The sequence below is a fragment of the Callospermophilus lateralis genome, chromosome 4 (genome assembly GCF_048772815.1).
Source record: "Callospermophilus lateralis isolate mCalLat2 chromosome 4, mCalLat2.hap1, whole genome shotgun sequence".
NCBI lineage: Eukaryota > Metazoa > Chordata > Mammalia > Rodentia > Sciuridae > Callospermophilus > Callospermophilus lateralis.
Window position 1 is genome coordinate 163,388,461 of NC_135308.1, and position 21,036 is coordinate 163,409,496.

Here is a 21,036-nt window from a genome sequence, read left to right on the forward strand (position 1 = left end):
CTCCGCGCCGGACGGCTGCCCACTAGGGAGCTGCGCCTCCGGGTCGCGGCGGCTTGGATTTGCCCTCGACCCCCGGAGCCATGGAGGTCGTGCTGCCCGCGGACCTGCGGCAGGACGCCAGCTTGGCCAAGAGGAGACACGCCGACTTGTGCAGGCAGAAGCGGGTCTTCGACGCCAGGAGCAGGATCATTGGGGTGAGGGAGGGAGAGCCGCGGCCGGGCGGCCGGGCGAGCCCGGCCCGAGCGCAGTCGCGCAGGGCCCAGGGCGGTTGGAAGCCCTGGCGGCCCAGGCGGCCTTCCCTGCCGCCCCACGGACAGATAGGGCCGTGCCTGGGGTTGATGGGGACACTGGAACAGGCTTTGCTCCCCTGAGCCAGGTTTTCTACACTGCCAGGGTCCCTTCCAGCCCCGTTCATGTCGGACACACAACCCTTTGGGGCAAGCCCGGCCCCAGGAGAGTCGTCCCGAGGAGGGACTAGGCAGTTCTGGACCTTACCGAGCTCACGGCCCAGGGGAGGAGGCGGGCATTAAAGTGCTCACAGGAAAAATGCAGTGGGGTCAGCCTGTGAGGGAGGGGAACGCCGCCCAGAGGAGGTGATGCCTAAGCAGTGTTTGAGGATGTGTCTGTTAACCAGGAAAGGGGGAGGGAAAGTCCAGAGCACAGAAAACACCTACAAACAAAGGTATCCAAGCATGAAGAGTCCTGATAGCGCAGCACCTGGTGGCCACTCCTGTAATCCCAGCGACTCAGTAGGCACAGGCAGGAGGACTGCAAGTTCAAAGCCAGCCTGGACAGCTTAGTGAAAACTGCCTGAAAATTCAATAAAAAACGCTGGGGATGAGCTCAGTGGCACCCCTAGCACCGTTCCTTGGCAACCCCATTATGGAGAGAGGGGCGGGGCGGGGTTGGTGGCTGGGAGAAAAGGAGGAAGAGCAGGAGGGAGGAAGCAAAAGGTATCTTCTTGCCTGAGATAGCTACTTTGCAGTCAGACCAAAAAGGTAGACAGGATGGTCTGTTGAACACCCATGTCTGGCTCTGACCTTGTCCCTGATTTTCCACTTTCAGGGAGACACAGAAGCCTGGAACTCCCAGGTTCATGACCAGAAGATAAGAGAAGCAACTGAAAGAGCTAGACATGAAACCTTTGGTGAGCACTTCTTGAGTGCTTGTCCCTGGGGTTAGGGTGGAGGGTCTTCAGGCTCCATTCCTCACTTCTTCACAGTATTGAAAAGTTGTTGGGCTGGGGATGTAGCTTAGTGGTGAGCACCTGCTTAGCCTTCTCCAGGCTCTGGGTTCCATCCCCAACACACACACACCATTTTCACATTCTTTCTCCTTTTAAAATTTCTTAACTTCTCAGACTCAATCCTTTGTCAGAGGAAAAACAGCTTTTGAATTCTAATATATATTATAGGAAATATATTTTAAGAGTAAATATGTGTTTTACTGTTTTTCTTAAAATTTTTGGAAAACTTTTTTAAACTCACACATGTACACATTCTCGCCCCAGAGTTCAAGATCTTCTGTGGAGACCAGCTGTTCATACCAGGCAGCACATGTCAGAACCCATTCCCCGAGCTGACTCCAGGGTAAATGTGATCAATTTCACATAGAATTCATTTTCCATTATCATGACCAAATTTTTAACTATTTAAAAACTGCTTTTTAATACATCATGAGGATTTTTAAAACAGAAAAGAATCAGGACCCAAAATCATACATGCCATGGACTATCGGCTACATTTTTAAAATATGCTTACATGGGTTGGGGATGTGGCTCAAGCGGTAATGCGCTTGCCTGGCATGCACAGGGCACTGGGTTCGATCCTCAGCATCAATAAAAAATAAAATAAAGATGTTATGTCCACCAAAAACTGAAAAATAAATATTAAAAAATTCTCTCTCCTCTCTCTCTGTCTTAAAAAAAAAATAAAATATGCTTACAAAAAGGACAACGTTCAGCAGTGGCAATGTCAGATGATGGTATTATAAGTGAAGTTTATTTTCTTTTTAATACTATTCTGTATTTTCTAAGCTGTTTACCTTATTTATTTCCTGTTGTAAAATAATTCAAATTACAAAAATAGTGGAGGACACATATGGACACCAGACTAGCTGCTCACATCTGCCAGATTGCCTTGTTCTGAGTGCTTCTGAGAACCGTGTGGTTCACAGCCAGAGCGCTGAACTCACAATTCCCTGTCCTTCCTCCTGGGAAGTTTGCAGCATTCCCATGTGTTTCTCCTGCTTACACTGTCTGCATGTCCATGACAATATAAAATTGCTTTTTGTTTTTTAAAACTTTTTAAAATTTACAAAAATTTATCCTATCAAGCCTATCCTTTCATAACACTTTTTTTCACTCAATATTGTATTCTTGAAATTCATCAATAATCTACCCAGAGAGAGTATTTGTTTTCATTATTTGATGGTGTTTTGCTGTATGAATTAACCAGTTTATCACCCCTATGGATGGGCAGTTTGGATTTTCCCTAGTTCTTTAGCATTGAAACCTTGCTGTGGTGACTGTCTGTGCATCATGTCCCCAGTGCACAGGGGAGTGGAACTGGTAGGTCTTGTTGCCACATTGCTCTTTTGGAAGTGTGACCCTGTTTATCACACCATCAGCATAAGTGCTCTTGCCTTCTTCTGTTTCTGATCACTCACCGTTTATTGTTTATTGTTAGTTTATTGATATCTCCGATTTATTCCTTATTGTGGTTCACCTGTTCCTATCTTTTGCTAATTTTTTGGTTGGGTTGTGTTGTGTTTTTTTCTTTTATATACTTTCATTTTATGTGTTTATTTCTTATGTGGTGCTGAGGATCAAACCCAGTGTCTCCATGTGCTAGGTATTGAGCCACAATCCCAAACCCAGGTTGTCTGTGTTTTTATTAGTCCATAAGGGCTCTTTTATATTTAAGTTACTAATCCTTTAATGGAACATTACTTGTTTTGGAGGGTTGTATTACTTTAACAATGATTAAAAGTTACTTTTAAATGGATTTTTAAATTTTTTTCTCATAAATTCATTCATGTACTGTGTCTCTTCTAGCTACTGAAATGAGGCAAAATGACAAGATCACATGCATATTAGAAGATCGGGAAAGGAGAGATAGGAAAACTCTCTGTAGAGCTACCAATGATTTCCAGCAGAGCTTTCAGAGGCCAGAAACTCGCCGTGAATTTGACCTGTCTGACCCCCTATCCCTTAAGAAAGCTCTTCCAGCCCGGCAGTCAGATAATGACATCCGGAATACCATATCAGGAATGCAAAAGTTCATGGGGGAGGATTTAAACTTCCGGGAGAGGAAGAAATTCCAAGAGGAACAAAACAGAGAATGGTCCTTGCAACAGCAACGGGAATGGGAGAGGGCTCGTGCCCACCAGAAATGTGCAGGTAAGGGAGAGAGGCGAACTGGCTCATGTGGGGAAAGAGAAGGAGAAGTCTGAGCCCCACGGGTCAGCCCTGCATTAGGGCCCCAGTGGTTGCTGGGGCTCGGATAACCCAGAGTCGGCCTCTGCCCCCATTGTGTGCACAGTGCTTAGAAGATGGATGGGAACACGTAGGCCCACGGAGTCCTCTGAATGCTGGAAGTCAGAGGGGCCTATGGGGACCCAATTGCAGCCTGTGGTCACACACCGCACCAGGACTCCCCAGGCCAAGGCGGAAAGCTGCCTTCCTCCGGGGACTACAACAGCCCAAGTCCTGCTCTCAGTCTGCGAGCCACCTGCTCTAGCAGCTCCCCTCCTCCAGCCATCTGAGCAGCAGCAGCAGCAGCAGCAGCAGCTGCCCCTCTAGCCTATCTCCCGCCCTGCTCTTGTGGGACACGCCAGTGGGTGGTACAGAGAGCAGGGCACTGGGGCGGGAGCTCTGTACCCCACTCCGAGCCCCTCCGCTCGAGCTGTTCATTTGCCGTCTCCTTGGTAGCGCCCTCTCCAGCCTCTGCTCTTCCCGTTCTCTGGGAGCAGGTCCCTCTCACATCCTCCCCCACTCTCTCTGTGCCCACTCCTACAGACCTCTGCTTTCCTGGCCAGCTGCATGGTGGCCTCCCTGTCACTCAGGTTCAGGTCTTCAGCTTGGCCTCTCAGCAACAGGTGACACAGTCGATCACCTCATGCTCTCGACACACAGGCCATCTGGCTTCTGGGACTCTGCCCTCTGCTGGTCCTCCTGCCCAGGCTCCTTGATGGGACTCTCTCCCCTGCTCTGGCAGCTCTTGCTCACCAACGCTCTCTGGGCCTCCCCTCTGCCTGTGCCCGCTGCTGATAAGGATGGGCTGGCCTGGTCCTCCCTCCTTGCTGTGCTCACCCCCAGAGACCTGTTTCCCAAGCTCATGTGTCCCTATGAATGTTCTCTCCTGAATTGGCACTCACAGCCCCACCCAGCTGCCCCGCCTCTGATGAGCTCTGAACTTCAGCGCAGGTCCTGTCACTCTGCTCTCCCCCAGGCCCCACCTTCCTCTCGCATCACGCCAGCCCCAATCAAGACTCCTTCTTTTCTCAGTTCCACATCCAGGCCACCCACAGATCATCTCAAGTTTCAGCTGCTTTTCACATGGCCACCATTGCCACCTGGACTCGGCTTCATTACCTCTCAGCTGGACTGTTGCATTGTCCTCTAACTACCCTCTGCCTCTGATCTCTCCCCCTGCAGCCTCCACTCAACCGTGGCCAGGGTGGAACCCTGAAAGTCAGGTGGGATCCTTTGCTGGGACCCTTCAGCGGCTTCCCAGTCACTGAGTGAAAGCAAATTCCCGAGGACCTCTGAGGCTCGGGGCGTGGCCCATCTCCAGCCAGGACCCTGCCCTGTCCACCCGCTCCTTTCTCTGCACACTGTCTTCTGCTCTTCCTGGGACATGGGTGTGTCCAGCTCTCTTCTGCCTCAGGGTGTCTGCTCCTGCTGCTTGGAAACGTCCTTCCTTGGATAAGGCGCATCTGGTGCCATCCCTGTCCTCGACAGGCTGTGCTGAAATGTGGGCCTCCTGGGCCTCTCGCCCCTTCCCCGCTCCGTTTTCCCGAGGCTCAATTACTGGCACACCTTGGGTTTGTACTTGCCACACTGCTCCCGAGTGTCACACCCTAAGCTCAGTGAAGGCGGGGACTTTTGTTGGTCTGTCCACTGCCTATCCTTAGCTCTAGCACATAGACACATACCTGTGGGAATAACCCACTCGTGGGCTCTGGGGATCTCCTCCATCCCCACCTGCTCCAGATCACCATCACTGGCCAGGACCCTCCTCCCAGCCTTGGCCTTGGTCCTCCAGAGGCCTCCTTTCCCTCTCTGGACTTTTCACAGTGTCCTGGGACCTAACCTCACCTCTGGGTCAGCCCCTCCTGCCTTTCTGCTCCTCCCCTTCACCAAGCCAGAAACTCGGGGCCACCCTTGACCCCCTGCAGGACATCTTCATCTCTTGTCCCTGTCACCTCCTGCACAATTTCTATGATGTGGTGCATGATGATCATACATGATAGTGGGTTCACTGTGTCAGACCCATCATTTGATCAGTCTCCAGCCCCAGCATCTTCCCTTGTCCTTCCTCCTCCCTCCCCTGACCCGCTTGCTCTGCTCTGCTGACCCCCCTTCTATTGTTGTTGTCATCATTTTAATCAGCACATTATAATCATAGATATAAGCAGAAGTCATGGTGTAAAACTTGGTAGATTTTTTCCCCAGTCCTTCCCCATACCCCCTCCTCTGCTCTGTCCATTCTCCCTCCTATTTTCATGAGATCCTTTTTAGTTCCCTTTCCCTCTCTGTAGATTCCACATAGGAAGGAAACATGCGACCCTCCCACACATACCTCAAGCTCTGTCCACTTCTCTCCTTCCCTGTTGTCATTGCTGGGATAAGCACCAAACCTTCTTCACCCAAATGGACCATGCTGATAGCTATCCTTCCCCTCTGTGGTCTCAACATGGTGGGCAGTGATGCTTTTTAAACGATGTCTAGTTAAACAGTACCCCCATCCTCAGCTCGAAGCCCTGCGATGGCTTCCCAGGGCATATGGTGAAGTCAAATCCTGCCATAGCCCGCGAGGCTGTGCTGGGCCTCTGCCGGCCTCCAGCGCTGACTGCCGACCCTGCTCATTGACTGCCAAGCCTTCCCTGTCTTTAGGTGTGTGCTCGAGTGGCATCTGACCGCCTGCTGCCTGAGCTTCCACTCCTCTACCAGTGGTCAGATGTGTGTTTTTGCACTTATTTTGAGCTCCACATATTTACTCTCTCCAAGACACCAGTTCCAGGGAGGCAGGAAACCTTTTGTATTTTTCCCAGCGCAGCCAGCAGCCCACCCGAGCCTCTAATGCTGTGTGTTGGATAAAGGAACAAATGAAGGGCAAGAGGGGTTGGGGATGAGCAGAGGCCAGAAGTTCAAGAGTCTGGTTGTGTTTGGGCGCGGTAGCCACGCCTGTAATCCCAGCAGCTTGGGAAGCAGAGGCAGGAGGATTGTGAGTTCAAAGCCAGCCTCAGCAATTTAAGCAACTCAGTGAGACTCTAAATAAAATACAAAAGGTTGAGGATGTGGCTCAGTGGTCAAGTGCCCCTGAGTTCAATCCCTTGTACCCTGCCCCTCCAAAAAATAGTCTGGTTGTCATTTTTGGAAATAATGAGGGGACCTATCAGGCACAAATACAGAAATCAGGAACTTCTGATCAATGATTTTTGAAAAACGGAACAACCCAAAGTGAAGTAGGTGTTTCCTGCCTCACCTGGGGACACAGCGGCTCAGGATAAGCGAGGTTGCAGGTACAGAACTAGGAATGTCTGCAAGTGTCTGGATGATCTTCACATTTTGCCATTGGGACCCTCCACTGGGGCCCCTCCCATTGGCCTAGGAAGGTCCTGTCCTACTGTCCCTCCACAAGTATCTATGACCTGCCACCCCTTCCCCTTTGTCCTTCTGGTTTCTGCAGCTCCTTTTTCTGGGTTCTCACTGCCCCATGCCCACTGTAAGGATGAGGCTTTCTCCTGCAAAACCAGAGACAGCAAGGGGCACACTGCCCCAGGACCACAGCAGTCAGCCCCAGGGCACTGCCAGAGCTCTGCTTGGATGAAATCAGGGACCCCTCAGCCTTTGGAGGCAGGTCCTGGCATTATGATCCCTGGCCTCCCCGTGACAGAGGGGAGGTGACAGCATGAGCAACTCTGATGCAGGCTACTCTGCACCTGTGTGGGCATGCCAGGTCTGACGTGTCTCTCCTCCTTGTAGAGGACCTCTACTTGCAGACGAGGCTCAAGTTTGATGAAACAGCGAGGCACCTGCAGATGCTGGAAAGCAATGCCAGAAGGGCCGTCTGTGCAGCTGTGAAAGAGTTCAACAGGAACCAGGTGCCCAGCCGGGGCGCCGTGCCTACAGGGTGGATGGGGCCGCTGCTGAGGTGGATGGCCCTGGGTCTGGGCTGTCCCTTAGCTCTGAATCAGCAACAAAACTTAGAAACTTAGCTTTAGTTTCTTTCATAATTTGAGAGCAGATGCCACCTGGCACTGCTCTGCAGCCTGGTATTGGGTTCAGTTCTTCTCAACCAGGAGAGGTGGATAGGCACTCACCAGGGAAGTGAGGACAGTGGCAAGGACGATGGTGGTCTCCTGGCGACCCCCTCCTCTCAGTCCTTCCCAGCTTCCTCGGATCCCGCCCCTCTCAGGTTTTCTTTGCAAATGCAGGTATATTTCCTGGGTGAGGTGGAGCTGGGTCTGGCTCAGCTGATCAGATTAACTGGTTGACTGGCACTTGGTCTCCAAAGGAGCTGTGCAGGGTGGCCCTTGGGACAGCAGGAGAATAATACCAGGACTTTGCTTCACATAGTTTCAGCCCTGTCATTTTTAAGGCTGTGTCCATGTGTCTTACAAAGCACATCCTGTATTTGTGGGTTAGAGGTGCTGCATTATAAGCCAAATAAATTGGAGCCCAAGTTGAAATATGTCCTGGGGTATGCAATCAAAAAGCCGGGAGAGCCTGGGCAGAGAGCAGAGGAGACTGGTTTTCAGCAGGGAGAGAAATGAGGCACCAGAGCCCCAGGTCACCAAGCAGCAAGGTTCAAGGGGTCATAGAGGTTATCTGATCCTTGCCCTCCTTTGACAGAGCAGCTCAGGAGAGACTGGTTCAGGCTCCATAACAAATGGAACCAGTGCTGGGGGTCTTTCCTTCCTTCCCTCCATTCACCTACTCTGTTCCTTTATCCCTGAGCCTCTCACTGGGCACTGCTGGGGTTCTTGCTAAACCACATTGCCTTGTTCGTTCGTTCGTTCGTTCATTTCCTATTATTTTGATGAGCCCCTACATGTGCCCATGATTAATACAATTTAATTGGTGGAGAAACAGGCTCAGCAGGTGAGCAAACTTTCTCAGGGGTGCCAGTTCTAAGTGGCAAGTATGGAGTTGGGGTGTCTGGCTGCAGAGCCCATGTTGTGTGGCACGAGGCCTGTCGTGAGCACCTGCGTTGCAGGATTCGCTGTCCATTCCTCACCAAGGAAAACTGTTGACCCCAGGGGTTCCCATTCTGTCTATTGACTTTACAGAGAAGCTATTGCAGCCCAGAGGGAGGAGCTGACTTACTGTAGGTCACACAGCCACCTGTCCTGGGCATCTGAACAGCAGTTGGTATTGGGGGCCGTGACTGGGCCATCAGATCAGGGTCAGTGAAAAGAAGTACCTCTCCCAGCTTTTAGAAGTCATTCATGTTCTTTGCAGCCTGCAGATGTCCAAAGGCTGCTGCCAGGCCACAGGAGGGGCACAGAGCCCTGTCCAGCTGTGGTGCCAGGCTGATGAGGGGCGGGAGCGGCCCTAGGCATGCATCCCATCGGTAGTGGCCCTGCAGTCCCACCCACCCACCCACCTGCAGTGCTCAGGTAGCCAGGGCCCACTGGTTCATCCATGCCACACTGGCCTGTGCCCCTCCTTCCCTGCTCCTGCAGCATGTCCCTCCTAACAGGGCCCCAGGGGAATTGCTGACCGAGGCCTAGGAACCCCCCTGGAGTCTCTCAAAGCATCTTTCCCAATGTCTTTCCTTGTGTAGGCCATGGAGTCACAAGAAAGGAAAAAACAAGAGAAAAAGCAAGAGGAGGAAGACAACCTGGCCGAGATCTCCAACCTGCTGCATGGGGACCTGCTGTCTGAGAACCCGCAGCAGGCAGCCAGCTCCTTTGGTCCCCACCGTGTGATCCCAGGCCGCTGGAAGGGAATGTCCCAGGAGCAGCTGGAACAGGTCCACCTCACTCAGAAGCAGCAAGTCCTGGAGAAGCTGGTACCTGCCCTGCTTCCCAGCCCTTAGGGCACCGTGGTGCCCCTGCTGCCCCCCGCAGGCCCTCATGGCTTTCCTTGGCCAGTGTTACGCTCACCCTGAGTGGGAGCGGCTGGGGGATGAGAGCCAGAAACCCCTCCATGTGTGATGAGGCAGGTGGCATGTGAAGGAGTCGGGCCTTGAGTATGACTCCAGGCCTTCAAGCCGGAGCAACTGGAAGGATAGAGCTGGTGTCCACAGAGAAGGGAAAATGGTGGAAGGAGCAGGTTGGCAGGGAGAGTGGAAGTCACCAGTGCAGTTTCAGATATGTTAAGTGTGCAGTGTCCTTTAGACACCTGAACCTGCTGTGATCAATTCACCTGAATGTGGCAAAAAAGAAAACCCCCAAACACAAATACCAGCATTTTGAACAAAATAGAACTTTGTCTTGCATATAGACTAGGTTTGTAGGAAAACAACCCAAGTCTTCTAGGGCAGGCTAGAGGGCCATCCTTGGCACCTGGCTCTCACCTCTTAGCATAAAACATCTGCTTGAGCATTAGTGGTCACATGCATATTCTAGCTATGAAGGAGGAGGAAAGAGGAAAAACACTTTGGGGAGTTTTACAAGACACTTCCACTTAGATTCCATTGGACAATGTTTAGTCACAAGATTGCTCCTAACTATACAGAGTGCTGGGAGATTTAATGTTTATTCTAGGCAGTAAAGTGCTGGTGATTCTTCACCAAGGAAGAAGGAATCACAGCTCCTGTGGGACAGTGAAGCCTGGGGAGGCCTGCAGGGCAGCAGGGTGTACGACCTGGGTTCAGAACAAGGGCTGGGCTGTGGGTGTATCTGGGAGTGGTCACCTCTGAGCATGATGAGGGCAGACCTGGGGAGACTGCACAGGGGTGAGCCTAGACGGGGAACTGGGGACCGAGTCCTGGGGCCACTCTCCACCATCACTACAGAGCAAGGGGGCCTGACCCAAGGACACCAGCTGTGGTTGTCCTGGAGAGCAGGTGAGAGGTGTCTGGGAGGAAGTAGGACCCGTGCCTACATCGCTGCTGGCATGTGGCTGCCTGCTGGGTCCTGCACCTAGGCCATGCCTGGGGGCTCTATCGGGAGTGCCTGTGGTGCAGAAGGGGACAGTGGCCTGCCGGATGGGCTCTGGAGAGAGTGGGTGGAGGAGTCACAGATACAGGCAGCGTTTTCAGGGCAGGAGACAGGTGAGGAGGCAGGTCAAGGAGAGCCTGTTGGAGCCATGTCCCTGGAGGGCGGGGGGGCCTGAGGCCAGGGCGCAAAGCAAGGATCTGGCGCGGCTGGGTGCCCAGACCCATGGCAGTCTCAGGAGGGCTGCAGGCGAGGCTCGAGGAGCTCCTCCGGAGCTGTTCCTGGGGAGGTGAGAAGCCAGTTACCATAGAGGACGGAGTGTGAGTGACCTCTAGAAGAATGGGGTAGATGACCCAGGTGCCAAAGGCCTGGACTTGGGGGACCCCACCCCATGGCCAGGTGTGCTTCCAGCCATGCTGGCACAGATGTGAACTGGTCTCATCCCGTGAAGTCAGGGCTTCTGGTGGGTGCGGCCACATCTAAGGTTAAGGGTGCTCCCGCCAGTGGAATGAAGGTCTCTGGGACAGGGGACAGTCATGGGAGCCACCAGGGTCCTAGAGAGAGTAAGACACAGGTCAGAGTGGTAGACCTGGGGGAGAGACGAGGAAGGGTGGCATTATTGGTGATCACAGGCGAAGGCAACCCGGGACCAGCATGGCCAGCTGGTGGCCTGCTGGAGTTGGAGTCCCTGGGAGTGGGGGCCCTAGGGCAGGAGGGGGTGCTGAAGCGCTGGTGCTGAGGAGCCAGGGCAGGAAAGGAGCAGACCTATGGGCTGGACCACTCAGAACCTGGCAGGAGAGATGGGGTGGTGCTGAAACCCGCCGGGTCCAGGGCTGATCAGAGGCTGGGGTGGCCCTGCCAGGTGAGCCTCCAAGTCAGAGAACTTACTGGGAGGAGGAAGGGCCCTGGCACTGGCCCCCACAAGGTCCTGAGGGACAGCGGGGCATGTGTGGTGAGGATATGTGAGGCAGGGCAGGAGCCAGGCCTGGGTGTGGGTCAGGGGGCCCGGAGGCTATGGAGAGCACAGAGGCAGGAATGGGCGTGGGTCCTGCGCCTCACTCACTCCTGCGACTCAGCCCCAGTGGTTGGCCAGGAGGGTCAGCCATCTGCCCTAATGGCAGCTTTTGGTCTAATGTCCAATCTGTAGAAAATTCAAAAGACAAAGCATAAAGGGAGGGAAAGGGCCACCTAAATTCTCACCACCCCACCCCTCGCCATGTCATCTGGACCCTCTCCTCCCAGCTTCTGGGATGTGGAAACCTAGGCTCCTGCAGACTGTCTGGGCCTCTGCCTGGCTATTAGCCCTACTGCTGCACCCCTGCCACTATGTTTGTGACAGCAGCCTGTGTGATGGCCCAGGTCCTGTGTGCAGCCTTGCGACACATGGAGGCTCCCAGGAGTGGGTGACTTGCTCACAGGGGGCCACTCCCACCCCCTGCCTTTGGATCTGCATGTGGGGTTAGGCCAGGCCTGCAGGCCTGACCCTCCCTGCTTGCTATCTGGGAGAGAGAGGTGCTCTGTCCTCCACCCCTCCATAGGGATCTGGGAGGGCACCTGTTGCCCTGCCCACCCACTGCAGTGGGGTTTCCTGGGAGGAGGGGACCTGATGGGTGACCTGCACTGCCCACTTATGAGGCAGCTCCCTTTACACTCTGCAGGTTCCCTTTTGGGGCTCCCAGTTCTGCACAGCAGGGTCTGGCTGGTGATGGGGATGTGCTACAGAACCACAGGGCCAGCTGCCCACTGGGCTTTGTGGTGGCAGGGTGTGTCTCCAGCACCAGCACGTTCTAGGAGTTCCCCAGGCTGCTTGGGCGGTTGTCTGAGCCAGCCAGGGAGCCCTACTGAGGACCTAAATTCTCACCCTGCTCTCAGTTGTGCACATGGGGCTGGGAACGTTGTTGGAACTGAGCTGCTGCTGTCCCTTTAGGAATAGGAGGCGGGAAGCAGCTGGGCCAGGCAGGATGAGGGTGGACTGGGGGTCCTCCAGCTGCCCCTTCTTTGAGCCTTCGTTTCCCCATCTGTAGAAGGGGAGGCTGGGGGTCCTGGACGGTCCCCTTGGGCTCTGGGTGAGGTAGCAGCAAGTTGCCTCTCCTCCAGAGGCTGCAGGAGGAGGAGTGCCAGCGGGACATGGACTGGGACCAGCGGAGGATCCAGAAGGCTCGCGAGGACCTGATGTATGAACGGCAGATGCAGCGACACCAGCGAGACCTGCGCAGGGCCCTGGACAGCAGCAACCGCAGCCTGGCCAGGCAACAGTGTCTGCAGTGAGTGCCCAGGGGCAGGGGACTGGGCAGCGTGGAGACCACTCCTTGGGCAGCCTCATCTGGGCACTGGGGACCCCGGGCAGGCTCAGTTCAGGTGGGGGGACCCGCAGTTCCTGATTTGGACCTTTGAGGCCCCAAGAAAAAGCACCGAGTTGGCTGGGGGTCTGAGAGAAGGGTCCCCAATGCAGGAGGGCTCTTGGGGCAGCAGGAGGACTCCCCAGCTGCCTGGCACCTGTTGGGTAACAGATAGGACCCAGGAGTAGTTCCAACATCCAGTTATGGGAACATGACCCACAGCATCTGCTCCTATCAGACCTCGGGCTGCCTGTGGTCCATGACTTGTCATTCTGTTGGGTTTGGAAGGAGCACTAAGGTATCCATGTCCCCGGGGTCAAGCAGAGACCTAATCTTAGACACCCCCAGATGACACTAGCACGGTCCCTGCTTAACTGCAGGGTGATTGCAACATGCCCTGGCTGCTGAGGAGAGTTGAAGGGGAACAATTTGGGGGCTCCTTGGGGTTGAAATGCCTTCTGCATCATGGGGGTAACACTAGTAAAAAACCCATGAGCTTTTTCTTAAAATACTTAGGAAATACACATATGTGCTAATCATTTTCTCCTCGTTTTGTTATTAGGAAAAAACACATGGATGAAGTCAGCACCAATCAGCTCACAGGAGATTATTTCACACAATTTAATACCAGCAGTCAATGAAAAGGACGCCCTCACTCCCCTGGGTCACGTGTGAAGTGTGGCAACCTTAAAGAGTCGTTATTTAAAAAGCCTGCGTTTCCTTGGTCCAGAAACCCCCACGGAAAGGTCTGAGTCTCTGCGAGTCGAGGCAGAAGAGGGGAAGAGAGCTTGGCCCAGTGGCCCAGAGTGGAAAAGAAGGGGCTCAGCACGCAAAGGCGCTTCTTACCCCAGGGGCCCCAGGGGCCCCAGAGGCCCCAGAGGTGGCTGGCAATCATGGGGGGCAGTGAGGAAAAGGCGTGGCCACGCTCCTCCTGGGAACAGGCGAGGTCCCCTGGGAGCTCACGCGACTCTTCTCCTTTCATGGCCTTAGTCTTCCAGGCCTGGGGGTTGGCAGCTGTCCATCCTCCCAGTGGGGAGACGGTGACCAGCCGCGTCCAGGTCCAGTTAACCTGTGTAATAGCCCCAGACTTTTCCCAGTTGTCCAGTGATGTCGCACAAAGCTGAGTCGGCTCTGACCCAAAGGTCACGCCAGCGGAGGAGACGGACATGCGTGAAGGCAGGACTCCCGTCCCTCCACCCCATCCGTGTCACCCACCGGGCGTCCGCAGGCCCAAGTGAAGAGTCAGCAGAAGTGGCCTTCGGGTCCCCAAGGCTCTCCTAGGCGACTGTCACCATTCAGACATGTCAGAGGTGTCCGTGGGAAACTAGTAATGCGCAGCCCAGTGGCGTGACCTCCAGCTGAGAGCCAGCAAAGCCGGAGGAGGGAGAGCGACACCTCTCCTCCTAAAGAAAGTACAGGGAGAGGGAGCATCAGGTGTGCCTGTGGCTGCTCAGACTGCGGTTCAGCTGCTGCCCTCGGTGACAAGTGCTGTTGTTAGTGAGTGGCGTTGCTCCATCAGGAGGTAGCCAATGAGCGGGCTTCGCTCCCATTATGATTCTCGAGGCAGCTGGAGCTGGTGTTTACCACTCACATTTTCTAGTTGGAGACCCTGGTGTGGACATGCACAGGGACTTATCCACCTTCCCACTGCAGAGAAGCAGCAAGCTCAGGGTGAGCCCAGAAGGCTGGCCCCAGCCACTCCCCTCTCCGGAGAAACAAACCCCAAACCACAGTGGCCTCCACGAAGGGCAGATGTTTCTTTCCTACCCTTTGGAAGTTCCAGCTGACTGGGAACCCTATTGAGCAGCACTGCTCACCTGAGCTCCCTCTGCAGGTTACCCAGCCCTCCCCAACTCTCAGCCCCCATCCTGGGGTCCAGGCTGCTACTCTAGCTCCCACTCTCATGCCACCCCATGGCCGCCAGGGAGACAGGAACAGAGCAGAGGGCACAGCTTCCCTTGGGGACATGCCTGGAAAGTGCACGCTCTGCCTCTGCCCATGTCTCCAGTCCCATGTGTGCTCATGGTCCAAGGGTAGGACAAACATTTTTCCTTTGAATCACACCATCGCTCCTGCTCCCATTGCTGTCACCTGCAGTCCTATTGTTGAGGAGACCAGGAAAGCCAGGCTGCGGTGAACTCTGAGGACACAATATCAGCTGGCCCACTCAGGCTGTCACCCTAGGCGGCAGGGTGGAGAGATACCCTCAGAGGCCCAGAGTCCGGTGGAGTGGAGCAGGGCTTTGGGCCGCCCTCCCCCTCCTCCCTGACATGGCCCAGGCCTCAGCCTCTGCTGGGGCTCTCCACTCTGCCCACGTCTGCCACGAAACTGCCCCCTATCTAGGACCCGTTGCCCCACCCCCGTGTGGGCCTCGGGAACCCCAGGCCACTCCAGCCATAGGTGAACTGTGCCTCTAGACTGCTCTCTGGAGCAAGGTGGGACCCTGCCGTGACATCAAGAGTTGCTAAAGGTCCAGGGAAAACACAGGACATGCATCTGAGGGGAGACCAGGGACCAAGGCCCCTCCTAGAGTCCCCTCCACAGGACGTGCTCCGCCCACCTGTGTGCAGAGGCAGCACACCCCCTTTGCACAAGGCTGGAGTGAACACCTGTGGTCCCACTCTGCAGAGCCCAGGGTCCCCCAGAACTCGGCCTTTGTTTTGGAGCAGGGCTTTCTCTTCCCAGTGAGATTGAGGGGCAAGAACACTCCCTGTGGGGAGGAAGGTGGTTTCCTAGGGCAATAAACTGAGTGGCTTAAACAATAGACACTTAACAGTTCATGGCAGCTCTGGAGGCCAGAAGTCCAAGGTGTGGGCAGGGTTGCTGCAAGGCAGAGCCCCGTTCCCCAAGTCTCGAGGGAGGGTGGTTCCGGGCCTCTTGCTGAGCTTCTGGTGGTTTCCGGCATACTTCAGTGTGTGGCATCCCTTGATCTGCAAGCTCCTGTTCACAAAATCTCCCCAGTATGAGGACTGATCAGGGCTCACCTGTGACCTCGTCTTCCTGATCATATCTACGATTCCCTATTTCCTGGTAAGGTTACATTATGAGGTACTAGGAGTGAGGACCCCAACATGCTTTGGGGGGGCACACAATTAACCCACCACAGAGGAAAGGCAGAGGGGAGCTTGCTCCATTGCCTCCTTAGGTAATCGTACCCAAGCTGAGCTAGGCAGGCCTTGGGGAGCAAGGTGACAACAGGTGACTGACAGACTCTGTCTTCCTGCTTTTGAGGATGAACATTGAGAGATGGGAGGCGACCCTTGAGAGCACCAAGGGCTCTTCAAGTCCACAGTCCCTGAGCCAGTCTAACTTGAAGTTCAGGGGTGGAAGTGGAGCCCTGCATAAGACCATAAGGCAAGTCACACATGAGCACGGGCCAGACCCACCAGGAGGCTGCTGCAGCCCTGGAGAGGGCACTTACACTCCAGAATGGTGGGCTCAATGTGGAGAGGCTGGTTTTTAACGCTGAACTTTGCATTTTTATAAAAAATGTTCCAGAAGGAAGGACAGGCGGGAAAGCTGGGCATTTGCTTGTGTTAGATGCGCCCTCTGCTGGTGACACAGCACAGCGCCTTTCCTGTTCTCCCCAGGAAAAAGTCATTAAGGAGACTGTGTCACACGTTGGGCAAGTTCTTGCAACACCCAGGACAGTGCTGGATATTTGTCGTGGTCATCCAGAGAAAACAGGGTGAAATAAACTAAGTGATTTACCATCCCCAGGAGGCAAAGCCCAGGTGCGGCCATCTCCATTACTCTCGAGTGGCCTGTTAGAATTTTACACATAAGCTCCAGAGGGCTTTTGTTTTTGTTTCTAACTTATCCTCTGCTAACTGAAAGAGCTATAGATACCTGACACCTGTATTCTACAATGAATATTTTGCTATATTTCCTTTATTGCCTACCTCCCTGAAGATTTGTTTTTTAAAATTTCTGTATTGTTGGGCTGGGGCTGTAGCTCAGTGGTAGAGTGCTCACCTAGCATGCGTGAGGCACTGGGTTCGATCCTTAGCACCACATAAAAATAAAATAATAAAACAAATATATATAAAAATTTCTGTTTTGTGCTGTTATAAAAAGACACATCTAAAAACAACTCAGAAAAGTTAAAAATAATAGCATTCAAAAGTCACTTGAGCCAGGTGCAGTGGCAGACACCTGTAATCCCAGAGTTTCCGAGGCTGAGGCAGAAGGATTGCAAGCTCAAAGCCAACCTCAGCAATTTAGTGAGGCTGTCTCAAAAAGTAAGAAGGACTGGGAGTAATTAGTTTCGTGGTTGAGCATCCTTGGGTTCAAGTCCGCAGTCTCTGCTAGTCCCTCAGCTAGTAGTGCAAAACGAAACAAAATCTATACAATTGCCAAAATTTGGAAGCAACCAAGTGTTATTTAATAGGTGAATGAGTAACCAAACCATGGCACATCCAGACAATGGATTATTATCCAGCATTTAAAAGAAATGGCACAGTGAGGCTGCAAATTGGCGCAACCATCTGGAAAGCAGTATGGAGATTTCTTAGAAAACTTGAAATGGAACACCATTCGGCCCAGTTATCCCACTCCTTGGCATATCCCAAAGGACTTAAAATCAGCATACTACAGTGACACAGACAAATCAATGTTTAAAGCAGCTCAATTCACAATAGCTAAACTATGGAACCAACCTAGGTGCCCTTCAACAAATGAATTGGTAAAGAAAATGTGGTATATGTACACAATGGAGTATTACTCAGCCATAAAGAAAAATGAAATTATGGCATTTGACAGTAAGTGGATGGAACTGGAGACTAAAATGCTAAGTGAAATAAGCCAGTCCCCCCCCAAAAAAAAACAAAGGCCAAATGTTCTCTCTGATATGTGGATGCTAACACACAATGGCGGGGCTTAGGGAAGAGCAGATGTTCATTGGATTAGACAAGTGGGAATGAAGGGAAGGGAGGGGGAATGGGATGGGAAAGACAGTAGAATGAACTGGACATAACTTTCCTGTGTTCATATATATGAATACACAACCAGTGTAACTCCACATTGTGTCCAACCACAGAATGGGAAGTTATATTCTATGTATAATATGTGAAAATACATTTTACTGTCATGGATGTATAAAAAATACAAATAAAAAAGAAATGGCCCAAGCCGGGCACAGTGCTGAACGCCTGTAATCGCAGTGACTCTGGAGGCTGAGGCAGGAGGATTGAGAGTTTGAAGCCTGCTCCCGCAAAAGTGAGGCGCTGTCTCTAAATAAAATACAAAATAGGACTAGGGATGTGGCTCAGTGGTCAAGTGCCCCTGAGTTCAACCCCCAGTACCACCCCCACCTCCCCCACCCCCCCAAAAAAGGAAATGGCCCAGAGGGATCCTAAATGTACATCACTAAGTCAAAGAAGCCAACCTGGAAAGGCTATGCCTGTGATCGCAAGAGGCTCTCTGGGAAGGGCAGAGCTGTGGAGTCTGGAAAGATGAGTAGCTGCCAGGGGTGAGAAGGGACAGGCAGGCAGGGCACGGGGATTTTTAGGGCCATGAAGCTATTCTGCAATGTACTTTAACGATGGACCCACATCAGATAGATTTGTCCAAACCCAGAGAACGCGCATGTTCAACCCAGGGCTGCAACGGCCTCTGTGTGCCTGTTAGGGAACCTCAAAGAAAGAACTTGGAGGACTCCAGGGGGAGGGTTTGACATTTCATTGCTCCCGCCTCCGGGGGCAGTCGGCCAGTGGAGGCCACCCATGTCTGTGAGCAGGGGATGGATAGGGTGGGGCGGCCGGTGCAGCTGCAGTCTGCAGATGTGCGTGAGCGAGTTGATCACTGTGCAGCAGGGTCACTCTGATCCTCACCCAAGCTTCAGACCAGGACAGCGGCCCTCCCTCTGCTTGCTGACCTCCTCACAGTCTTTGAAGTCCTTCCTCCTCATGGCGGGGCACTGACTGGAGTTCACCCCAACACAACACCAAGAGCGAACCCCACTGTAAACGTGCCCCAGGTGGAGTGGCCTGTCAGTGCCTGTCGCGATCCGTGTCCTCAGTTTGAACAGGGCCTGAGGGAGTTAAGAGATCAAGACAAGGCATGGAGCTGAGTGAAAAGCAGGGTCCCTGGGAACGCTCTGATGGAGATGGTTGGACGGGGAACAAGAGCCTGTGTTTTATTTTCATAGGAACATCAAAGGATCTCAGTGCGACGGGATTCTTGAGGAAAACAGGATAAAGATGGCAAAAACACCTCGTTTGGGGTGTGGCAGGTTATGTCCACCTCCTCCACCTCTGGGGGCTGCATTTGGAATCAAGGCTTCTTGAACTAGTGAGTTCCAGGGCAAACACGGAATTCCCCCATCAGTGGGAATCTCCTTGCAGGTGGTTGTTCACTGGGCGCCCTTGTAATGTTGGGCTCCCAAGAGCAGTGTTTCACTGCCTAGGGGTCACATAGTTCAAAGCAATGATTTGTCAACTCCCCACGACAAGTGCAGGCCCACACACCACAACGGATGCACCTCGCTAGTAAGAGACGCTAGTAATGGGAAAATGGGGGGTGGGGGGTGATACGTGGGAACTCAGTACTTGCCCTCAAGTTTTCTGTAAATCTAAAAAGATAAAACCTCCTATTTTTTAAAAAAGTGAAGGCATGAAATAACTAGGAAGGAAAACACTCATTTGCCTGTGGTTCCTTATTCTGCGTTCAAGTTCTAATTGTCAGGGGCTAGAAGGAAATTCTCCTTCAAAGATTAGCCTGACAGCCCCCTGCAGCCATCTATCTCCCTGAGACATCCTGCAGCCATCTGTCTTCCTGAAGCATCCTGCGTTATCTCACCTTGTGAAGACTTCCAGCAACTGCCGATAAGAGAGCTTCCCCATCCCCAGCCCATAAATACCCCTGTGTGAACAATAAAAGTTTGCAGCTTGATCAGACCCCTGTCTTGCTGTCTCCTTCCGTGTCTCTTGTCCCTTCATTCCTCCCCATCGAGGTTCGCTGCCCACGTTGATGTGTCCTGCAGGTCGGGACACTAATGTTCAGAAATTGGGATATTCTGTGTACCGAGTACTGTGAGGACTCTCCCTGTGGGGCCCTGTCTCTCCTGGCCTGCCTCGTCTGTGCTAGCTGGAAGCGTCTCAAATTCATGGTTCTTCAGCCTGCGTACCTCCACAGTATTGAATATGTACACACATGAATTCTTTTTGTTTTTATAATCAGGTATTCAGTGACTTGAAGGTATATCCTAGGGCTGAGTGTCCTGTCTCCACCTTGACCCTGATTCCTCTTCTTAATGACTTCTGGTGTCTACCTAGGATATTGTTGTAGACAGAGGCATCTCATCCACATGATGTCATTGGCTTTGCATTAATTCTGGGAGATAACCAGCAATTATTTAATACCTTCTTTTAAAGATTAGGAGATTGAGGAATAGAGGGACAGCATGATGTCACAGACTACAAGAAGCTGATAAGGATTTAGATTCAGGTCATGCTGACTTCCACTTTAGTGCTCAGGCTACTTGCCACCAACAGAGACCAGCCCAAGACATAGAACCTCCCAGACTGCAGTGGAGCCTTGCTCTGGCCCCTGGCCTACCTTAGCCTTGGGAGGAATTGACAGTGCTTTGGGTTACAATTTGTGCTTTACTCATTTCTCTGCCCCTTTCAACCGTCCTCAGAAATCAGGGCTACTGCCTTTATCACAGATGAAGTCACTGACACGGATGTCTTCTGCTTCCAATAGAATGGTCTATGTGGCTGATGAAATATCCTAAAAAGTATAACTAGATCCAGGATTGATTAGTAAAATGCATTGTTGACCTCACGAGACTAACTGGAACCTTGTGAAGTCACATTCACATGTGAGGAACCAGTCAGAGGAAACCAGAATAGCTCGCAGGAATGAGCCATAGCAGCAGGGCTGTGCTGGTGTCAAAACTGGTAACAGGAACTTAGATCTTTGGAGGTTAACAGTCAGGAGGACAATGAGAGGCCTTCACAAGGAAAGGGCCCCAAAACTGAGCTCCGCCTTAATCTGGCATCTTGGAGGGCAGCTGTACTCTTAGTGAAAGGAGGGTGGATAGAAAAGATACTGCCAGGCTCTGAGATAGTAATAAAGAGTGATGACGGTGATGGTGATGGTGGTGGTTACAATGGTGGTAATGATGATGGTGGTGAAGATGGTCGTGGTGATGATGGTGATGGTGGTGGTTATGATGGTGGTGGTGGTGATGATGGTGATGGTTACAATGGTGGTAATGATGGTGGTGGTGATGATGGTGATGATTACAATGGTGGTGATGATGGTGATGGTGATGATGGTGATGTTTTTTTTGTGTTTTTTTTTTTGTACTGGGGATTGAACCCAGAGGTGCTTAACCACTGAGCAACATCCCCAGCCCTTT

At 52.7% G+C, this 21,036-nt stretch overlaps 1 protein-coding gene across 1 annotated transcript; it reads left to right on the plus strand.

Moving 5' to 3' along the window:
* The first annotated feature begins 80 nt into the window (after positions 1 to 80).
* On the plus strand, positions 81 to 13,312 carry Ribc2 (RIB43A domain with coiled-coils 2). Its single transcript, XM_076853381.1, has 7 exons — positions 81 to 194; positions 1,066 to 1,147; positions 3,056 to 3,400; positions 7,211 to 7,329; positions 9,015 to 9,242; positions 12,430 to 12,596; positions 13,234 to 13,312. Exons 1-7 carry the CDS (start codon positions 81 to 83, stop codon positions 13,310 to 13,312), a joined length of 1,134 nt encoding a protein of 377 aa, XP_076709496.1.
* Positions 13,313 to 21,036: the final 7,724 nt, after the last annotated feature.